Raw genomic sequence first — 22,606 nt, 5'->3', positions numbered from 1 at the left:
ATATATATATACATATATATATATATATATATATATATATATATATATATATATATATATATATATATAAAACTTATTATACAACCCTAAACAAAGGCTAAAAGAAATGTCTCAAATAAAGACTGAATATTCTTTCCAGTGTACGGTATCGATGCATTACTTTAACTCACCTTTTCCCTTGACCCCGTTCATGTACCCAATTTACAATTGTATGATTTATACTTCATAATACATAAACACCACACACACTACACATCACATTAAAACACCTTCAAAAAACAATTGCACAAATTTTTACAGGTCTGTTTTAAAATGGAATTGAGGTTGAGTGATATCAGGTCTGTTTACTAGATGACAATATTAGAAACAGAACACTATACGAACTATGTAAACCTCGGCAATTAATTTCAATATGCTCATACTTTCAAAACTTTCTCAAATACCTATGCAATTAATATGAAATATTCCTAATTTAATAACCATTACAACTATCATATTTAATAAAACTTTCTTCACTATAACTTCACATTTTTGTATTATTTGAAGACTTTTTGTAACTATTAAAAAATAAATAAATAAATAAATAAAGAAGACTAGTTCTACACGATGGAATCACTAAATTAAAATTTTTGGTCAGGATGGAAATGTCCATTCTTCAGCACGATGTTTATTTTCTATTCCCTTATGAAAGTGTACCTGCATACTAGATTTTCGAAATAGTCATCCATTTCTAGATCTTTATTTCTCTCGCCTTATCATGACAGCTCACAATTTTTAACCATTCATGATGGAGTTTCCGGTACCAACCGAAAGTCACACATTTATCCATAGAGATTTTCATGCTCAAAACTTCTACTAACCCCTACTATTGAATCTGTTAAAAATAATTTTAAACTTTTGTTCAGAATTTACTATTAACACAATATGGTTCACATAGACTAACACTACCCACACTGTATTCCTCATTATTCTTATATATTTGCTTTATTACCTTGTCCATAACTATGTTGGAAATAAGGGGACTCACCGAGTCTCCTTGCCTACCATTTTCCTCCACTTTAACCCCAACTCTAGCTTCACTAAATTTAGTACAGTTATTCTTGCACACAATACTAATTATTCTGATATAATTATTGGCGATACTTCTATTCTTTAGTGACTCAATAACAGCATTATGAGGCACAGCGTTGAGCGTCTTGGGGATATATGTTGCACAACCGAACATAGGTCTTCTTTTTTGCCCTGCTTGATAGCTGTATTTAGAGTAAAATAACTTATGGGAGTGGAACAGCCAGAAATAAAATCTTTTCTAGCTGTATTTAATTCAATAAATTTCCTTAGCTTTACATCTAGTATGCCTGTGAATATTCTGTATAACAATGAGAACAATGGGTGCCAGTTTTCAACTTCTGCCATTTCATTTCGTTTTGGAATATGATCAGTTCGATTTGTTCTACAGGATACTGACATATACCCGGTACAAAATAAAATATTATAAAATTTGGTTAAAATATATAAAACTTCTTATTTATGTCAGCTTTCCTAACAACACCCTGTCCTGGTATAGAACCCACAGATTTAACTTTTATTCCATTTCCAACTTCTGAAAATGTTTTTGGTGACAATAGAACTTTAAGAGTTTCTAACATTAAACATCTTTCCATTTTTAGCTTACGTTCACCGGCGTTTTCCATAACTCGTTATGAAATCCCTTACTTTTTTAACTCTCTAATCTGTTAGAGCTTTCAACATCTACATCCTTTCAGACTATAAATTTCACTAAATTTCTGGGGTTCTTATGGAACTATTGCTGGATGTCGGGATATTTGTATGCATTATTATACCACATGCTTTATTTCCTTTCTTATCCACCATTTCATTCATTTCTCATCATCACCGTCTCCTTTAGTCTAGCCAGCATAATCGTGGGACGTAATACTTAAAGATTTCATTTTTCTTTCTTTTTCTTTCATATCACCATTGCTTCATGATGATCTATCTCTCTAATTCTCCCATAACATTCCTCAGTTTTTTTCTTACATTCACTACTTTGACATTAACATACATGATATAAACAAAATCTCTATCAATATATGTTGCCAAAGTATTAGCTTCTGTTAGAAATAGCGAATCACAATATTTTTGCATGTCTGATATAACATTTTCATTAACCGACCACATAAGCTGCACATCATTAACATCAATAGTTTGTTCAACTACCTTATTAACATCAATATGTATATGCACCTAGGAAAATATCATTATTTCTATCAAATCCACCTGGCACTTGATGTTCTATTTGTTGGAGTTGTCTAGTGTGGGTTACTTATTCTTCTGTTGTAGCATTTTTCACTATAGACTTATTACTTCATATTGTACTGGTGTATTAATTTCCTTAAAAATACCTACATCGTTCGCCTCTACACTTTCAACACTTTTCTTTACTTTTTCTAGAGAAGTTTTAAGATTTGGTTAGCTTAGCTTGGACCCCCCACCAAAATCCCCCCGGGGAGCATACTACTGGTGACTGGAGCGCCGCGCGTCGGCCAGTCTCATTACTTTATGGACAAACCCTGTACGGACATAAACTCGTGATTGAGATATTTTAAAAGAAAGAAGGTTTGACAAGTGATACTACTGCACGGGTCAACAAATTGCCTAGAGCTGCTCCTGAAGTAAACCATTTCTTGTTTTTCTCTTAAAGTTTGCGTACTGCTATGCGAAAATCAAATACTTTGTTCACTTTGGTATAAAGGGTTTGGTACTGAGTTACTTGCACCACATTAGTTGTTACTTTTGATTACTCTTCTGGATGGTATGTATAGTATGTACAAGGCCACCAACATTTCTAGAGGACATAATGGCTCAATATTAGAGCTTTTACTTCTGGTGCGAGGGTTTTTTGTTCGATCCCAAGCAACGTGAGATTGTGGTGAACAGTGTGCTGTCCAACTTTTCTCGGTGTTCTGTTTTCTCCATTCCACCAATTATGTCATCCTCATTGACTTTTATTAATTATGCATCTCCTTTGGCTTTAAAGATATAATTGTAAGACATAAAACTAGAAATTTCTTTCTTTTACCAGTATTTCTGGTTAACTGTTTACATGTATTTAAAGATATTTGGATTTATTTAAAATATTTTACCATTACTTTACCATAATCCGCAAGTCCTTGTGCACCATAACTTTATTATCTATAGCGGATGGTGGCCTGTAGAAACAACCGTTGCAATATAAAAGGTATATACTCAATATGGATTTGCTCTCTGATCCAGAGTATTACTATAACATTTACAAAATACAGACAAGAAGATATGTTCGTTCCTATTTTTATGTTTATTGATTTGATTTTATATTCGCTATTGTTACTATGACATTCAATTACTATTTATTTTTTAGCATGATGAACAGATACTTCTTAACGTAAGTTTAAGAGTTATTTTTATACACAACTTCTACATTTATCTAATTAAACAATAGTTACATGAAATATTCAAGATATTTTAGTGGGACGTCCTACTTTTTAAATAGTTATAATTCCGAGTCTACTGCTGACACACAAAATGTGTACACTGAATGAAGCACGAAATCAGGAGTTTCGATTTCGATACATTTTGAACTTGCGTTCTCGCGCAGATCTGTCACTGTTCTTTGTTAATTGGGTACTATATAACAAACAAAAATGGAATACATAATTCAGCAGTGTGTTTATTGTTGACAATGTTTACCAGAACATGCTTCGCAATAAATATAGAAGATCTTAAAATAGGATTTAGTAACTCCTTCAAAGTATGACTTTCCCAAAGTTGTAGCTACTAGCGCACATAAATAAACTAAATCTGAAATGTACTATGTATTATAAAGGATATACACGTTTCAGCACACAAATAAATAACACAGAGTTGATATACCAGTGGAAAACACTTCTTTCCGAATAATACTGCATTACGTTATTACAGATTCCGTACCCCTGCGTAAAACTGAACAAAATATATATGTATATTGCAAGCAGAATATTGTATAATTTTAAGAAGAAAGCAGAGAAGTACTGACATATATACAGGGTGTTTCAAAACAACACCGACAACGTTTGAGAAGTGATTCCTAACGCCAAAATAAGACGAAAAGTATAGACCAACCTGGGTGCACAAATGCTTCCTTTCGGAGTTATAGCCGCCAAAAACATGAACTTTTAAGATCCATGGCCCTAAAACTATGGGACCTACCGTAGTCGGGTCAAGACTTCTCTTAGGAACCAACATAAACCCTATTCAAAAATCCATATTTCAGAATCCTAAGGTACTCACGCAACAATTTTTATAGAGGGGGTTTGGCTACGGGCTTATAATTTGAAGTACTAAACAACTATCTCTATAAAAATTGTTGCGGAAGCACCGCAGGATTCTGAAACATGGATATTTGGATAGGGCACTTACTAGTTCGTAAGTGAAGTCTTGACGCGACTACGGAATCACCTCCCAAACGTTGTCGGTGTTGTTTTGAAACACCCTATATATATATATTGCAAAATGTATGAGAAATCCTTATTTATCTTGATAAAAGTGGTTCTGAGTGTGTGACGTTAATTTCAAATAATTATTACAAAAAGTGCTTAAATAGTTCTTTTTAAAGGAAACTACTGGTCCATACAATTTATAAGGTTAGGATAATCCTGTTCAGAGCTACATTTATCAACATCAATCGGTCTTTTAAACGTATTATGCAGTTCATGCTATTTATCTCTTCTCATTTTTCTCAAAATTTCTTTGTAATATTTCTCGATTAATATATAAGTACATTGGTGTCGTTGAGAGTTGCAACGAGAAAATGAATGGCAAAAATGTGTTTCACAGTATTTGTGCTACAGAATATGTACGAATAATGAAGATTTAGACAAGGATGATGTGAGCGTGGAGCATCGACTCGTTTAGTGCTCATAGAAGTACTGTGTAAGGAAGATTTACGTAGCATTCAGTAGAGCGTGAAAAGAAGAGCAGGAAACGTGTAAACACAAGCGCAACAACAAGGAGTGCATTATAGATGAACAATTGCAACCGCCCGAAGCTGTATGGTCCGCTTACGGAAAGATGGCTGTTGTAATACGAAATTCGTGTACATCCATACTGCCACGATAGTGATGCCTATGTGAAAACAATGAACAGAAGAAAAACGCAGCGCCGATAAAGCAGTAGACTTAGCAATGTGACAATACCACTGAATGACATACATCTTTGTGTCAGTTTCCATTCCCCCCAAGACTACAAACGCCTCAGGGTTGAATAGTTGTGTTAACACAATTGCTGGCTTGCTGAATGGAGATGGTTGTCTTTTTGAACAACTTCCACTCCAACATGTCGTGTAGTAATGGCTGTGTACACGTTAGGTGCTGAACTGCTGAAGTAAACTACCAGTGTCCATTGCCGAGCTTCATAGTGACCGACGCTAAGTGTGGTAAAATCTTTTAAATTTTACGTCCCACGGTTAGGCCGGCTAGGCTAAAGGAGACGGTGATGATGAGAAATGAATGGAATGGTAGAATGAAGAAAGTAAGAAGAAACGGGAGAACCCCGAGAAAACTCACGCACAAGGTGTTTGTCCACCACGACGTTCACTTGGCGCGAGTGGGAATCGAACCAAGGACACCATGCACCTGAAGTGAACGCTGTACCACTGAGCCACCGCGACCTTTGCTAAGTATGGTGCTATTGGGTACAACACTCGAACTCGGCTGCTACATATTTAGTGCAACCTCACTAGCGATCGCTACATCGAGGAAAGTATATAGACTGATGTTTTTCCCTTTTTTCAAACAACTCTGGATACCCTATTTTAACAGGACAATGCCCGCCATATGTATCCCCAATGTGCAAGCATTTCCAAGGATAATGGCTAAAGCTGCTTCCGTGACCTAGATGATAGCCTGACATTTCGTCAATCAAATATGTCTGGAAGATGGTTGGTCATCACCTTGTTCATTACTGTTTTCCAGCAGGTAGTGTCACTAGCGTGACATATCCGGCGTCTGTTTTATTTGCTGACACAATGGATAGAAACTGATTTTAGCACGTGGAGTACACGTGGCAATGACTTGTCAAGGTTAGAGATGATGTACAATTTTGAAATTGTAGTTCTTGGTTGTATAGTCATATACCAAATCTGCAGAATAATTTTCACTCCATTCATGTGTTTTTTTTTTTTTTTATGTTGCAATTTTCAGAAAGAATACTGTATTTTGATTAGTGTTATACAGGTTGAGTTGATTTTGAGTTTAACGTCCTGTTCAGCAGCAAGGTTACATGAGAGATGCACCTACTGATTAACGTGGAATCCGAACCCATGAGCTCCCGCTGGGAATCGAAATATTATACAGGAATTAAGAATGCTTAATAGATTGGCTAGTGCCATTTAAGAACAAACAACTTTATAACGAATGTGCAACAGTGGCGACTTGGTAATCATTCTTTTGTATATTTTATATTTTGTAATATGTTACCTAAATATTTAATGATTACTTATATTTGAAGATACGGTACTTTATGTATAAATTTCATCAGTGCCTGGATTCACAATTCTGATATCTTAGTTGCATTGTAACTTCATTATTTATGGCCATTAGCAGCTACAGCATTAAAAAAGGCCAGGCGTTCAAGGGATATATTAAATTTTCTCTTCAGATTTGTAAAATCCTTTGTACAGTTGGTCAGCATTGCGTGTTAGTTAGAAAATACTTTACAATGATGCTATAATAAAAATGCAATTATAAATTAAGTTAAATATGCTATCGTTCCTAGTCTAGTGGATAGAGCGCTTGCTTTTGATGCACGAGGTCCTGGGTTCAATTCTCGGTATGAGAACATAGAACGCACTATAGTAGTTCAACTGTGAGCATCGTCCTATATAGCCCCGCCGCTGATACAGGAACAAATACAAATACGAATTAACAATGGATTAATCAAAATTAAGTGAAATGTAACTGTTATATAGAATCAGTAGCTTTCCTACGCAAGCAATTTTAATATTTCTGACAAAAATTGGTGTTTTAAGTTTGAATATACAATTAAATTATCATCATAGTCTCCTTGAATATATGTATTAGGTAACGTCTCTACTCCTTAATTTTGAGCGACTTATTAAGTTTATTTTTTTACGAAATGTCAACAGTTTGTGATATATATTTATTACACAAGAAGACAAATATCGACTGTTATTAGAGCTATTAGAAATACCATATACACGTTATTAGGCAATACATACAGAAAACAAGTTGAATATTCTCACGTCTGACAGTGTTTTTACTTTAAAATAATGCTAAACTTCAATAAATTAAGAAACAAACAGATAACAAGGTAGATATTTTAAAAGTGTCTGGGATAGATATGACATTGGTATACCATTTGACTCAAAATCGCAAGTAACGTTTAGCTATATACTTTTTTTTTTAAATATAGATTTTAATAACTATTAGCATTTGTATCTCGATTAGGGTAAAGATTAATGGAGAGAAGACAAATACTTAATTATTTCAATAACTATATTGCAAAAGTTAGAACTTTCAAAAAAATAAAAAAAAATTGAAAAATTGGAAGCAGCATCTTAAAAGAAAAATTGCGTTTAAAGTAATAAAAGAGTGATTTTTTTATTTAATAAGACTAGTGTAAAAAGATTATTTTAAATAATCAACAGTTAAACAGAAAAAAATAGTAGGTTTTAAGTTCGAAAATCTATTTGTATTCACAAGATTTCAGGCGAAATATGATGAAATTCAATTTTTCTGCAGTCTAATAAAAGCGAATATGGAAGGACAAAACGACCACGGAGTAAAGCGAAGAGTATGAGATTGGATACGGAAGAATATGATAGCTTTGGTTCTGAGTCAGATACAGAACAGGGAACATCCAGTCGTACAGAGTCTTCCAATCATCTAGATGACCTGGGACCTCAACAGCTGATTGTGGCTCAAAGAGCCATGCATCACAGTAAGTTCCTTAAATAACTTTATCTTATAGAATAGTTAGGTTTGAGTTATTGAAGTCCTCTGGCCTGTAAGTTTACGAAGCGATGTGGGGTATGCTTTCTTTGTATGAGATCCTGCATTTTGTTTCGAAGAAGGAATGAAATCTGAGATTCTTTTTCCTGCTATAAGAGATAGGTTTATATCAAATCAACGTATCATTGTAGTTAAATTATACATAGTTTGTAGAAATATCTATCAAAGGATACATCGATACCACTTCCTCAATTTAAAGGAACAATTATAAGTTTAGTAATCATAAGTAAGAATATAAATTCATCGTAATGTAATTAAGGTTACAAAAGCAACTAAAGAATAGCGTATTTTAATAGTTTTGATATGTTGGAGGAGAAGAAAACACACACACATATGTTTAATTTTATCATTTTTATGAGTTCTGATCACAACATTAGAAGAAAAATATACCAAGCTAATTTAGGGCAAAATATATTAAATTTTAGTATCAAATCGCTGGTAGCCAACAAAAGAATATAAACAATTCAGCAATTCCCATACAAAAATGATATATTTTAAGCAATATGTTTATAGAGGAAAAACGTGTGACAAAGAGAATATCTGATGAGAAATTGGAATATAAACTCTATTAGCTTAACTAAAGCTAATGGCTAGCATTATTTAGCTATGCTTAAGAAAACTGTTGTAAATGTATTATGTAATACACCAACACTATAATTGGGCTTATGCCTGTTGTGTTGATGGCAAATAAATAAATAAAATAAATAAGTAAAAAGATCAATATTCACTTAATTCAATATATATATATATATATATTCAATATATATATATATATATATTAGACATAAAATTAAATTGTAATTTACGTTTCAGATCATATAAGCACGTAGAATGAATAAAAGCTACAAATTGATACAAACAATTAGAAACCTGAAATGAAATGAAATGAAAGTTTGAGTTTTACGTCCCATGGTTATGCCGGTTAGGCTAAAGGACACGGTGATAATGAGTAATGAATTAAATGGTGGAATGAAGAAAGTGCGAGGAAACGGGAGAACCCCGAGAAAACCCACGCACACGGTGTTTGTCCACCACAAAGTTCACTTGGCGGGATCAGGGTTTGAACCCGAGACCCCTAGTACCAGAGGTGAACGCTCTACCACTGAGCCACTGAGCGTGTGGAAGAATATGTGAGGTGTCACGAAAACACGACAAAGAGCCCAAAGTCCCATAAGGTGTAGGTTGAAGTGGATCGATCTCGAGAAAGAACTGAAACATAGAAGAACTATCGTTTGCCTGTCCGAGATCCAAAATGGAGTTGAAAAAGGAGGCTGGAAATACGTTTTAGAGATAAGATTAGTCATTGTTAAGTTACTTGATGCATACAATTCACGATTTTGCCTTTAGCAATAGAGAAAATTTGAACGCCAATTTTGGTGGTAATGTTTCGAATTTAGTTCAATAAGTAGTTCGATTTGATGCAATTTTACACCTAATGACTAACAAGGAGATTAATGATCATTATCTTGGAAGAAAAATATTAAACATGAATTATAAAACTCATGGCAAGGAAAAAGAAACAAATGAGAAACATTGTTAAAAAAAAAAAAAAAAAAAACCTAGTATTACTCCATTATTCTTGATTGTGCACAATACTTCAGATTGCGTGTTTAGAAGCTCTCTACAATATTGCGATTTGTTAACAAGTGCTGCTGAAATCGATAGGAATTCTATATTTGCTTGTAGATATTTTAAAAGGTGATATTCTGTACACTTCTACGTTATATTGTGTCATAGCACCGGCGAAGGGTCCTGCAGAGTTTGCTCCCTCAGACCCTGCAAAGGCTAGAAAGGCCTATGATTAGAATTATTTAAATATTTTCAGCCACTTCATAGTCGCAACACTCTTTGTACATTTTATATTATCTTATGTAATGAAACTATTCATTTAAAATAGACTTGACTTATTTAACGTCAAGAACTTCCGTATTTGTCCCTTAAATTGAAATGTTACAGTTACATTCTTTCACTGCATTGTGAAATCTATGACGAAACAAATAAAAATTTAATTCTGATAGAAGAAATAAATTTACGTAAATCTAGTGCAAGAAACAGTGATCACAAAGTGATCGAATACAATGTTTTTTTCTTCCTAAATATATTAAAATCATTCCAATACTAAACATAAAGATTCAGTTTTACATTTTAGCTTTTACATAGGAAAGAAATTTATTTATCGCCTATAGTTGCGGAAGTGACTATTACTCTGTGACATTTCCATATATTCTGAGAATTATACCCTACATAAATATGATACTAAAACTTCAACTTGTAAGATATTTTTCTAATTTTTTGATTGATCCACATCTTTTAAAAATACTATATTGACAAAAACCAATAAATATAAAAATAAAAGTGACTATGTTTGTGAATTACTAACTCTTAAACCACCCGATCGATCTCAATCATATTTTCTACGTATATGAAGTTCAAACCTGGGAAGTTTTTATCATTTCATTTTGACAGTAGATCTTAGGGTGGCGGAGGAGAGGAGGGGAAATATGTCAAAATGAATAAAACTTAATAACTCTTGAACCACACGACCGATCTCGATCAAACTTTCAACATAGATAAGGTTCGGGCCTGAGATGTTTTCGTTATTTCACTTTCATGGTGCAACCTAGGGGAGGGGAGGAGAGGGGATATATATATATATATATATATATATATATATATATATATATATATATATGTAAAAAGAATAAAAACAAAAGTACCGTCTTTGTGGCTTCATCACGCTTAAACCACCCGACCGATCTATAATAAAAAAAAAATTTCAATATGGATGAAGTTCGGATCTGGGGTGGTTTTTACCATATCACTTTGACGGTAGACCTTAGGGGAGGGGAAGGAGAGGGGAAAGATATATAAAAATATATAAAACCTAATAACCCTTGAACCACCCAACCGATCTCAATCAAATTTTCAACATAAACGAGGGTCGGGCCTTGGGTGTTTTTTATCGTTTCACTTTGACAAGCCAACGTAGAGGAGGGGGAGTGGTGTGATATATGTAAGAAAATCAAAATAAAAATGACTGTCTTTGTGACTTCATCACTCTTGAACCATCCGACCGATCTCAATCAAATTTTCAACATACATGAGTTTAGGAGCAGGGATTACTTTACGCTATTCACTTTGACGATGCAACGTAGGGGAGGGGGAGAGGGAAAGAAATTTTAAAAACGATGGAAAATGACCAATATTAGTGTTGAATCCATAGTTTTCGGAGTCGATAAGAGAAACAATGACAGTTCTGATGCTGTTTCAATACAAGTTCGGGTCTGATAGTTGGGGAGGTGGAGGGTACAACGTAGGGGAGGGGGATGAACATTTAAAAATGATCGAAAATGACTAAATTAGTGTCGAATCCATAGTTTTAGGAGTAGCTGAGATTAACAGTGACGATTCTGATGCCGTGTGCCGCAGCCCGGAGGTGGGGGAGGGGGACCTATATATATAATAATGATCGAAAATGACCAATATTAGTGTCTAATCCATAGTTTTCGGGATCATTCAGATAAACAGTGACATTTCCGATCCAGTTTAAATACAAAATCAGCTCCGCCACTTGGAGGAGGGGGAGAAAGAGATATATAAAATGATCGGAAATGACCGCTATCAGTATCGAATTTACAGTTTTCTGGGTCCCTTACATGAACAGTGATACTTTCGACCCCGTTTAAATTCAAATTCAAACCCGTAATTTGGGGGAGGAGAGGAAGAGATATTTAAAAATCATAGAAAATGACCGTTATTAGTGCTGAATCCACATTTTTTGAGGTCGCTGAGATGAACGGTGACACTTCCGATGCCATGACCCACAACATGGGGGAGGAGAAACTATTTATATATATACATATGGTCAAAACTGACCGATATTAGTGTTGTATCTATAGTTCTTGCGGATGAGAAGGGGTGACATACATTAAAATGATCGGAAATAAGCAACATCAATGTGCATTTAAATTATTTATTTCAACCCAGCGAAGCGGGTAACATATCCTAGTATTATCATAAAATAAATTGCATATCATGAATATATTGACTGAAATATGTAATTCTGATAGCACTTAAGTATTATATTTATAATATTAACTCAATAATAATACAAACTTTTAAATTAATTTATAGAAAGTAGTAAACAATAACCTCTGACAACAAGAAATAACGGCAAAACAATAAGAACAATTGAACAGGCAACAATACTTTGCAGAGATTAAAAAACAAAAGACTTTAATATGGGGATTAACTATATTTTATTGGTAACAATAAAACAAAGGAGATACAATGATTTATTAATGTAAAATAAAAGAACTAAATACAAGGATATCTTTAAAAAATGCCGAGAGGTTTCGGTCACTTACTAAGTAGAAAGAGGCTTTTTATCTATCCTTTTGGAAGTAGTTTGGAATGCCAATACAGCATTTGGTTAGAATGGTATTGACTTATTTAAGACTTACTCTTATGAAATTAATTAACGAGTTCGCTAAAGTCAGAATCTTGCAACTATTATGTGTGTCAGTAATAATACGGACAATTACTAAACTGGAGCTAAGAATTGACTTTCAGATTTTTCAAGATTTGTGCTTCTGGTTGAGACTAAACCTGCTTATGTTTCAAAATTTTTTCTGCTTTGTTAGGAATTCCACTAAGCTTTCTGTTTCATAGACACTGTAATAAATATATATTTTCTTTTGCATGAGAAAAGGCCAATGTTTTCTCCATTAATAAATTTGATGACAAAATGATGGTCAGGTTACTAACTACAAATCTCAACTAACTACTACACTTTAGCCTTCTTTTCCAATTATCAATGGGGAAATAGCCGAAACTCAGCTATTGAAATGCAGACTATATTGCGCAACGTGATTTTCTTCCTGGGGGATCTCACTTCACAAACTTTTCTATTTTAACTTTCCGTGCTATTTAATTGGAGTATACTATTGAATATACATCTATTTTGATCTAGAAAAAGTTTTTGACTCTGTTAATTATCATAACAGATTACATACATCATACGTGCTTAATCTGACTTACAATTACCTAACTGATCATGAAGAAAGGGTTTCTTACAGGCAACTACTTCACACTGATTTCCTCCCTTTTCTATTGTTTCTCACTTGTAGTTTTTCGGACATCATCTCTATGTAGTTTTCATAATTAATCTGCTGGATGTTTTCAGTTCTTCATTTAGTAGTATATTTTCTTTTATCGTTGATGATTGTAAATTTTAACAGAAATTCCTAATTACACTCATACTTACATTGTGTTGATCGATTTGTCTGTCTGTCTGTCTGTCTGTCTGTGTGTGGGTCTGTGTGTATAATGTAATTCATAGATTCGAAGCAGGGTACATAAAGTGGGTAATATAGTCAGATGAAAACAAATATGCAAGTATTTCAATGAATCTGCTGAAGTTGTCTGCCTTTAGCACATTGCTCATCAAGGGACGAGTAAGAGAAAGAAAGATTTTAAATATTAGAAAAACGTCACATTGAACATTACAGGTGTTTAGTTCATTTTGAAGCACTGAAAAGTCAGTTTGGTATCAAGAAATAAATCAATTTACTACCTTTGTTTGGTTGAGAAAGAAATGACTTAATGATAGAAATTATAGTGACCGGATTGTTTTCGACAAATGATGTGCAGATACTTTGGAAGGTATTTCTAAATTTTTAATAAAACAGCAAATAAAATTCAGTAGTGGAAATGAGGATTTCTTTACATATTGAAGAGAGGTTGTAGCTTGTTTTCCTCAGTCCAATTAATTGTGAATAAATTTAGAGACATCTACTCTGATAGTAACTGCTGGAAAGACAGAAATAAACATGATGAGGATGGGAAATTATACTAAAATAACGGGAACAAATTAGAGATGCAAGGGCTCGGAAAAAACGGCTTTTTTGAAAAAAAAAAAACTCGTTTTTTTCTGCTTTGCTTTTTTGCTTGGGAAATTTTGGGCTTTTTTGAAAATTTTGCTTTAAACTGATAAGGCAGACCGTGTTTCGCTTCTCTACAACAAAAAAACTCATTTAATTAGTGGTTGATGCAGATAATAATATGAAACCTCGAAAATAAACCATAAATTTCTAAAAGATTTTTTAAAATTCTTAACATATTTACATTATGAATTCCAAAGGATTAACCAATATATGTAATAATATTTTAACCTCTTATATACAATAAGTACTTTAAAAAATGTTACACAAATAACTAGCAAAATTGTATGTAGTATTTTTACTTCAAAATATCACACACCCTCTTTTTGAAGCAAAATGAAGAAAAACATGAGAGAAATCTGCACATGAAGAGCTTCGTTTCGGGTGGTTCTGTAGATTCTTGAAATTTTTTCTGTTAAGTTTTAACTTTCGTATACTTTGTATGAATATTTCGAACAAATTTTTCACTGATTGATCATATATGTAATAATCTGTTACCACCTATCAGGTGTTTCGGATCTGCAAAATCGGTAAAGCTCCAAATTCTGTAATGCACTGACTGTTCTTTAAGCTTCCTCAGAATCGGGAAAGTATCGAATTTTCTGTTCATGGATCATATACGTAATAGACGGTTCATCTGAGCGTATGGTTTCCTAGGCTGTAGAATATAACCACCATCATGATTTACCCAGTCCTGAAGGTTTCTGAATTTTTAATAAGAAAATTCAACATATCGTTACAAAACTTTTTTTTTTTTTAAAAAAAAGAAGAAAATCTATGGAATACATTTAAAAAGAGTGGAAGAATCAATCACTGTTCCAATTCACAAGAAAAACGACAAAATTGATTGTAATAATTATTGAGGCATTTCTCTTAACATTCTATTAATAAGATTGACCCCATACGCAGATGAAATTATTGGAGATTATCAGTGTGGATTTAATCGAAATCGACCAGATATTTACCATTCGACAAATACTCGAAAAGAAATGGGAATATATTACCTAGTACATCAACTGTTTATTGATTTTAGAAAGGCTTACAACTCGGTTAGGAGGGAAACATTGTACAACATTCTTACAGAATTTGAATACCGAAAAAGTTAGATTTAGTGAGTGTTTAAATGAATCCCAGAGTAAAGTCCGAGTAGAAAAATGCGAGCTTCCACGTCGAGATTGGCCTGAAACAAGGTTATACGTTATCGCCGTTATTATTTAGCTTTGTTTCGGAGCATACTATAAGAAAAATCAAAGATAGGAACCAGGGTCTAGAGTTGAAAGGTACTCACCAAGTTATGGTGTATGCTGATGATGTAAATCTGATAGGAGAACAATCGAAAGAAATGCAGAGGCCTTATTAAACGCTTGTAGGGACATGAGTAAATGAAGAGAAATCTAAATACAAGGAAGTTCATAAGGATCGTAATACGGCAAATTATGAATGCGTTAAAACATCAATTAATACTTTCGACACAGTGGATACTTTCAAATATCTTGGATCAGTATTACCAGACCAAAATCATACCCACAAAGAAATTAAATGTCAACTGAAATCATGAAATTCTTGTTATTATTCAGTTCAAAATATTTTGTCGTCGCGAATTCTGTCAAGGAATTTAAAGCTTAAAATATATATAATTATAATCATGCCTATTATGCTTTATGGTTGTGCAACATGGTTGCTTACACTGACGGAAGAACGCAGACTGTCTGAGACTAATATTTGGACCCAAGAGGAAGGGGAATGGGGAATGGAGGAAACTTCATAAGGAGAAACTACATAATTTATAAGGTTTACTAAACATCGTTAGAGTCATCAAGTCTAGGAGGCTCAGGTGGACAGGTCATGTAGCCAAAATGGAAAAAAGTAGGAACGCTTTCGAAGTTTTAACTGGAAATTCAATCGGGAAACGTCCATTAGGAAAACCTAGGCCCAGATGGGAGGGCAATATTAAGATGGATCTAACAGAAATAGGAATACAGAGTATAAACTAGATTGAATTGGATAAGGACAGAAGTCAATGGAGAGCTTTTGTGGCCATAGAGAAAGAGAGAGAGAGAGAGAGAGAGAGAGAGAGAGAGAGAGAGAGAGAATACATTTAAGTTAAGCACAACTGCACAACATGAGTGAGTGGTTAGCTTTCGCGCTTCTATCGTGAAGTCCGGGATTCAACCCTGCATTCGACCATTTTGACGAAAGTTTTTCTTAATTCCATCTGCGAATGTAGAGATAGTGCGTGTACTGTGAGTCCCGGCCGACTCCCTTTCTAATCGTTTTTAAATCTTTGTTATTACTAATTACCAGCAGTGATGAATTTGCGAAGAGGGTTAGGCTGGGGATGCCTCTACCCCTAAATTACGGAATTTCTAAAACAAACGAAATATTTGTTATGCCTTTATTCATAAACTTCAAGCTGTCCTCAAATAAAAAATTAGGAATTTTTGGAAAAACTAAGCATTAATAAGAAAAGTCCCTCCCAAAATACTTTTTTAAATCCGCCACTGACTATCAGTATAAAATGGTCTTCAAGGTTGTATTTGGAAGATTATAGCTGAATATACAAACGAAACGAAATATTTGTTATGCCTGTACTCATAAACTTAAGCTCCTCTTAAATAAAAGTTAGGAATTTTTAGAAAAAAAAAAAAAAAACATTATTCAGAAAAACCCCTCCCAAATATTTTTCTATATTGATTATTTCTATCAAATGGTATTCAAGATTCTGTCCGGCAATTGTTAAATCATTGCACAGCTACAGTATAACGGAAATGTGGAAGTACGCTCTGACAGATATGTTTTTCAATATATCCATCAGAGCGTACGTTTTTAAATATAAGTTTAATTATGTGCTAGAAGCTAGAGTACTAAGCTCTAAGAAGTGAAACACGGATGACTAAAAGAAATTATCTAGAGAAGAAAAAATGTAGATAATTCAGAAGTTAAAATAAAGTCAAATAGCTTCTTAAATTGCCCTCAAATACTAAGTACTTTATGTTTACTTTAATTCATAAACCGTGCGCTTCATCCATCATGATGGTGAATTCCAGAGCGAAATATGGCATTTAGGTCATGGAATCTTTATTAACTTTAGAGTATACTATAAGAAAGCTATTTGAACAGAAAAATCATGAAAATGAAAAAAAGCCAAAATTTCCAAAATTCTCGTTTTTTTTCCCAAAAAAGCCGGCTTTTTATGTGCAAAAAAACATCGATTCAAAAAAGCCGGTTTTTTTGCATCTCTAGAACAAATACGTAGTCGAAGGATGTCAAGACATATTACATAAATAATTATATTGTTTCAATGTGAGACCACGTCTAAAAGGTAGTTTCAAATTCTGTTTGTGTATTTACTGTGGACGAGCCACTTTCAATCTTCATTTCCACTCTTAGAAAAGGACGATACAAGTATAGAAGAACTTATACATTTGAAATAAGAGAATTTCGTTGAAAGTTTGTAGAAAGTGTAAAATGCAGATTAATCCTGGTGGAGAGTTGGTGAATCCTAATCTTTAAGACATGCTTATTAGTGTTGTATTGTAATTTTTCTTCTACTTTTCATGGATACATTTTCGTAAAATGAAGCATGAGTGTGCCCTTAACTGTATACCTTATGGGTGTTTTTTTTTTTTTTTTTTTTTTTTTTTTTTTTTTTTTTTAAATATTGAAATCGGATTGAAAAATTGGATCTCACGGACTCTACGAAACCTTCTCTTCCCTTTTACGGAAAACTTAAAGAAAATTTAATAGAAAATTCGTAGCAAAGAAAATGTTCATAATATACGAACATACATCCTCCTTATATATATGCACACACACACGCATATACACCAATTTCAACTCAAAGTTCCCTCGTGGCTAAGCGGTTAGTGTACGCGCCTTTGGCGCGGAAGACCTGGGTTCGGTTCAAGGCGGGAACTCATGTGGTTCGGATTCCGTCTTAATCAATAGGTCCACGTCTCATATAGCCTCGCTGCTGAGCGGGACGTTAAACTCAAACCAAGCCAAAAAAAAAAAAAAAAAAAAAAAAATTCAACTCTTTAAAATAGCATGCTCGTACATTTACTACTAAGATGTAAAGCGGATGCAATAGAGTAATAAGTTAACACTATGCTCTATCGGTTATATTTAATTGACTAACATGTACTAAAAGTTTTTATTCTCATCTGAGATATTATTAAATATTGAATGATTCCTTAGAGTTTAAAGTTGCTTCTCAGAACTGTGGTTATATAAGTTGAAATCTATTAATTAAAGTAGAACCAGAACTACTACTTGCATTTCTATACAAGACTGAGTATACATACCGAGAATCGACCCCTGCACACAAAATGCACGCGTTAGCCATGTATCTATAAACGGACACTATTATTAAATATAACATTGTTAAAGAAATCACTGTGTAAATCTTTGAGACCATTTTATACCATTTTATCTAAATACAAGTACAGTTAATTCTAAAAATTAAAAAAAGATATAGAAAAGAAATTTATGTGACTCATTTTATGGTTATAATAGTATTAGGAAAATAATAAAATAATGAATGCGGCACATCTTATTATTAAAGAATTGGAAAAATAAATTACTCCATTTTACACGACATTCACAAAATTGCCTTATATTCCTCAAAATATATTAAGTTTAAAACATGCTTACAAACATTTATATATACAGGGTGTAACAAAAAGGTACGGCAAAATTTCAGGGGTGAATTCCTTATGGATAAACAAGTAAAAAAGTTCATATGACCATATGTCGGGAAATGCATCGTTACAGAGCTACAGCCATTAAGCCGCTTGACTGTGTGAAATAGTGACATTCTGGTTGCCCCTTAATGTGACTCAATTCAAACTTCAATAGCTCACCCCCTCATTAAGGTAGGAAGATAATTTTAGTATCAATGTCTTCCTGAAAGACGAAGCTTTCAACTGATATGCATTTTCACGGATGGACGCAGAGCCAAGGGCAAGTTATCCAATGCATCCGGAATGTTGGTTTCCAGAAAGTTTCGATAGGTGTTTCCCGTAAGCCTCTGCGGGTGTCTGTGTGGGCCTAGTAAAGTGTCACCGACAATACGGCACCAAGAACAAACTGTTGTTGATGTCTTCTGGGACTGATCATACGAAGATTATCATCCACTCAAACATATACATTATGGTAATTGAAGATGCCTTCTCGTGTGAACTGAGCCTCATCTTTAACCACTATTGCGGATGGGAAAATGAGATTAACGGCACATGCTGCAGGTATCACTGGCAAAGGCGTACTCGCGGCAGATATTTGGCTTCTGACGAAGACTGCACTCATTGCAGGTGATATGGATACAGGCCCGCTCGACGACATACACGCCATATCTGTGTATGTCTAAACTGTGGTTTACATGTAGTTCATCCTTCAGGACGACAAAAATACAAAAATTATCTGAAGCTGAATTATTGAAGTTTAAATTCAGTCACATTAAGGGGTGTCCAGAATGTGACTATTTTGCACCGTCAGGCGACTTAATGGCCGTAACTCTGTAACGATCCATTTCCCGACATATGGTCAAACGTACTTTTTTACTTGTCTACCCATAAGGAATTCATCCCTGAAATTTTGCCGTACCTTTTTATTACACCCTATATGCCACCACATAAGCAGGAGTTAAACGAAATTTGGTAGCAACTGTTTCAATGTTTGTCTTGAATACTTTTTGTCGTTTACGTGATGTGTCATAATGTCATGCTTGATATTACACGTGTAATCAAGGTTAAGTACATGAAAAATGATTAAGTACATATTGATATTGAAATACATGAGAATGTAGCGAATAGCACCATTTGTGGAGATAAGTCATCGGGTCTTAGATTTTTTTTAAAAAAAAAATATTTATCATTATAATTATTACAAAATTTTGTACCCACTTTTACACATTACAGAATAGAGAATTAAAAACATTAAACTTACATTAATTTGAATAACACCAGGACATAATGTACGTAGTAGTAAATAATAAATCTCAACTTCTTTTTCCTGCTTCAGATGCACGATGGATCTAACAGATTTTTGGGTACTGATTAAAGGACATCCAGTGACAAAGTACGTACGTACAGTTTCTTTTGAAAACAATGCATTTATATGTTTCACATTTATACCAACGTAGCCACTAACATCAGATAAATTATACTGTGAATAGTTAAGAAAAAATATAATCATATATTCTTTCGTATTAACCTATCGTTTCTTGATGTTTTTGTTATTGATTGAAGTTGAGATTGTTATTGATCGTTCTTTTAGCATCGAGGCTGTATGAAACGTAAACCTACAGTTTAAGTGGAATCCGAAGTACTGTAATGCGTTTAAATTTCAATGCCCTTCTACTGGGAATCGAACCCTGGATCTCGTGAACCAAAGGCGTCTGAGTTAGTCACTAGGCCAGCGGGAAGGGCTACTTACCATTTTTCAATAACACATTAACAACAAAGAGAGTATCAGTGTGGAAATCTACTTCCGTGCTTTCAATAGAAGTAAGAGCTGCAAATAGTCGACCTTTAGACTCTATTATTTTAATAATAATAATAATAATAATAAAACTATCTTAATGTAAACAAAAAATATTATGCGAGAAATAAATTATTGTCTCTAATCAAGTATTTAACACTTAAAAGTTTACACTCTCTTAATATCTCAAACAATGGTACTATCTTTTGTCTTACATCTTAATACTGTATGTGTTAACAGCTAACTAGATATCCACAAGTCACTTCTTCTGTTATGCATTGATTGATACACACATTTTTGTGCACATCATATTAAACAAATGAAAGTAATTTCTAGAAACTTTTATTGACTTTAATTATGATGTTTTCAAGATTTATTTTACGTATTATATGATTTGTATTAAATTTAAAATAAACTCAGAAGACTAGTTCTTTGGCTGTTTGTGTATATTAAAGAAACAAGAACTTGCATCTGGGATACAAAGTAAACCGTTTTATTGAAAATAAAGAAGTTAAGATAGCATACAGCAAGTACAATTAATAATAGAAAGTTACAGAAAAGCTTAAAATTCTGAACAACAAAGTTAGTCTGGCGAAAATTTACTTAAGAGAATATTGAAATCTTTTATCTATTTCAGAGACAGAAATTTATTTGTTAATACTTACGGTGGATTCCATAACCATTTAGTTACCAACAAAGTATATCTAATTAAATACTAACTTCAGCGAATTTCAAGGAGTGTTGAATTTAATAAAGGGCTTGCATATATGCTGTGCCAATACAACTCACTGTGAATTTTAAATTCTTTGTTTTATATATATTTTTTTTAATAGACACGAAGACTTTTTTGTTACATGTTTTGATAAAAAGATAAAAGAACATCTTTATGTTTTTAACACATTATCAGAACAATAGCATGTTAATTACCTGAGATGGTCGTTTGCTTCTCAAAGTAGAATAAACCTCAAATTTAATTTTAGTAACTCCAATTTAACAAAGAAAACTGAACGAGAACTTGATAATTTTTCTGAATAAGTGAAAAGTAAATTTATTACTTCCTCACAGCTCGCAGTGGTGTGACAATACTTGAGTTATGTTATTTATTCTTATCTTCTTACATACTATAAGACACGAATGTTAACTTCGGATATATATTGAAAAACACTTTTAAGATATCGACAATTTTCCATATAAAGAAAATCAATATGCAATGAGAAAATTATAAAAATATTTATGAAGAAAATTATTAGCAAATTATCAAGAAAACTATCAGCAAAGGCTGTCAAATACAAACAATGTAAGTGAAAGCTTGAGATGTATATGGCCCTCTAAGATAATTGGAGCTTGGTGCTAAAACATTGAGACCACAGGGACTCTGCCACAAATCCTGTTGTCCCTTGACGATAGGAGTCTATATTATGGAACACTTTCGTTGATGGAGTAAAATATTATAGGTACATAATGTTTAGTGTAATCGTCAGCTTGTAACGTCCCCATCCGCGGCCAATCAGACCAGATGGGGAAAACACTAGTCCAATTTAGCCTAACCAACAAAATATAAAGCCGTAGGTTTATTAAACCCATTGACCAAATCCGTTAGCAAACGTTAATGTCAAACAGTATGAACATTTCAAACACGAGATTCCTAGAATTCAAATTTTGAACTTAGAAAAAAATTAAATATTATATTTATAACTGATCTAACAAGTATTTTAGCACCACTGCTCGATCGTCCTATTAATGTCTTAGCATTAAACTTGAAAAGAATTACAGTCACATTGAACATTTCTGAGGTTTTGGGTTCAAAACCCTCCACCTTCTCACCAACTGGATTTTCCGTTGTATCGAAGTAAATTCCTTACACAAATTCCTATCTTGAATAGAATGAAGTGCAAAAGACGACCCACTTGTAATTAACACACACACACCACAAACTATGGAGAAAATTAAATTATGACTCACCTTTAATAATTCGTGATTATTGTTACCCTTGTTAAATTCTTTTCCCCTGGATCTCTGTGGTCTCGTTCTCTCTGACAAATAAGAATAGACCCATTAGGAATTATGTTCTGAAGTCAAACCGGAAAGATTTATATGGCATAATCAAAAAACGCTAAACTTCAAATCAAATCAAATATT

General features: G+C 33.4%; 1 protein-coding gene across 1 annotated transcript in view; it reads left to right on the top strand.

Moving 5' to 3' along the window:
* LOC145687543 (cell adhesion molecule Dscam2-like) overlaps window positions 1-22,606 on the top strand; it is a 1,184,503-nt gene that overhangs the window by 1,127,590 nt on the left and 34,307 nt on the right. The window contains exon 28 of the mRNA XM_081761007.1: window positions 7,779-7,977. Coding sequence (XP_081617133.1) covers window positions 7,779-7,977 — 199 coding nt within the window. The remainder of the gene's footprint in view (window positions 1-7,778; window positions 7,978-22,606) is intronic.

This window comes from Thermobia domestica, chromosome 6 (genome assembly GCF_964235325.1).
Source record: "Thermobia domestica chromosome 6, izTheDome1.hap1.1, whole genome shotgun sequence".
NCBI classification, from domain to species: Eukaryota; Metazoa; Arthropoda; class Insecta; order Zygentoma; family Lepismatidae; genus Thermobia; species Thermobia domestica.
This window is presented reverse-complemented; position numbering and strand designations above follow the sequence as displayed.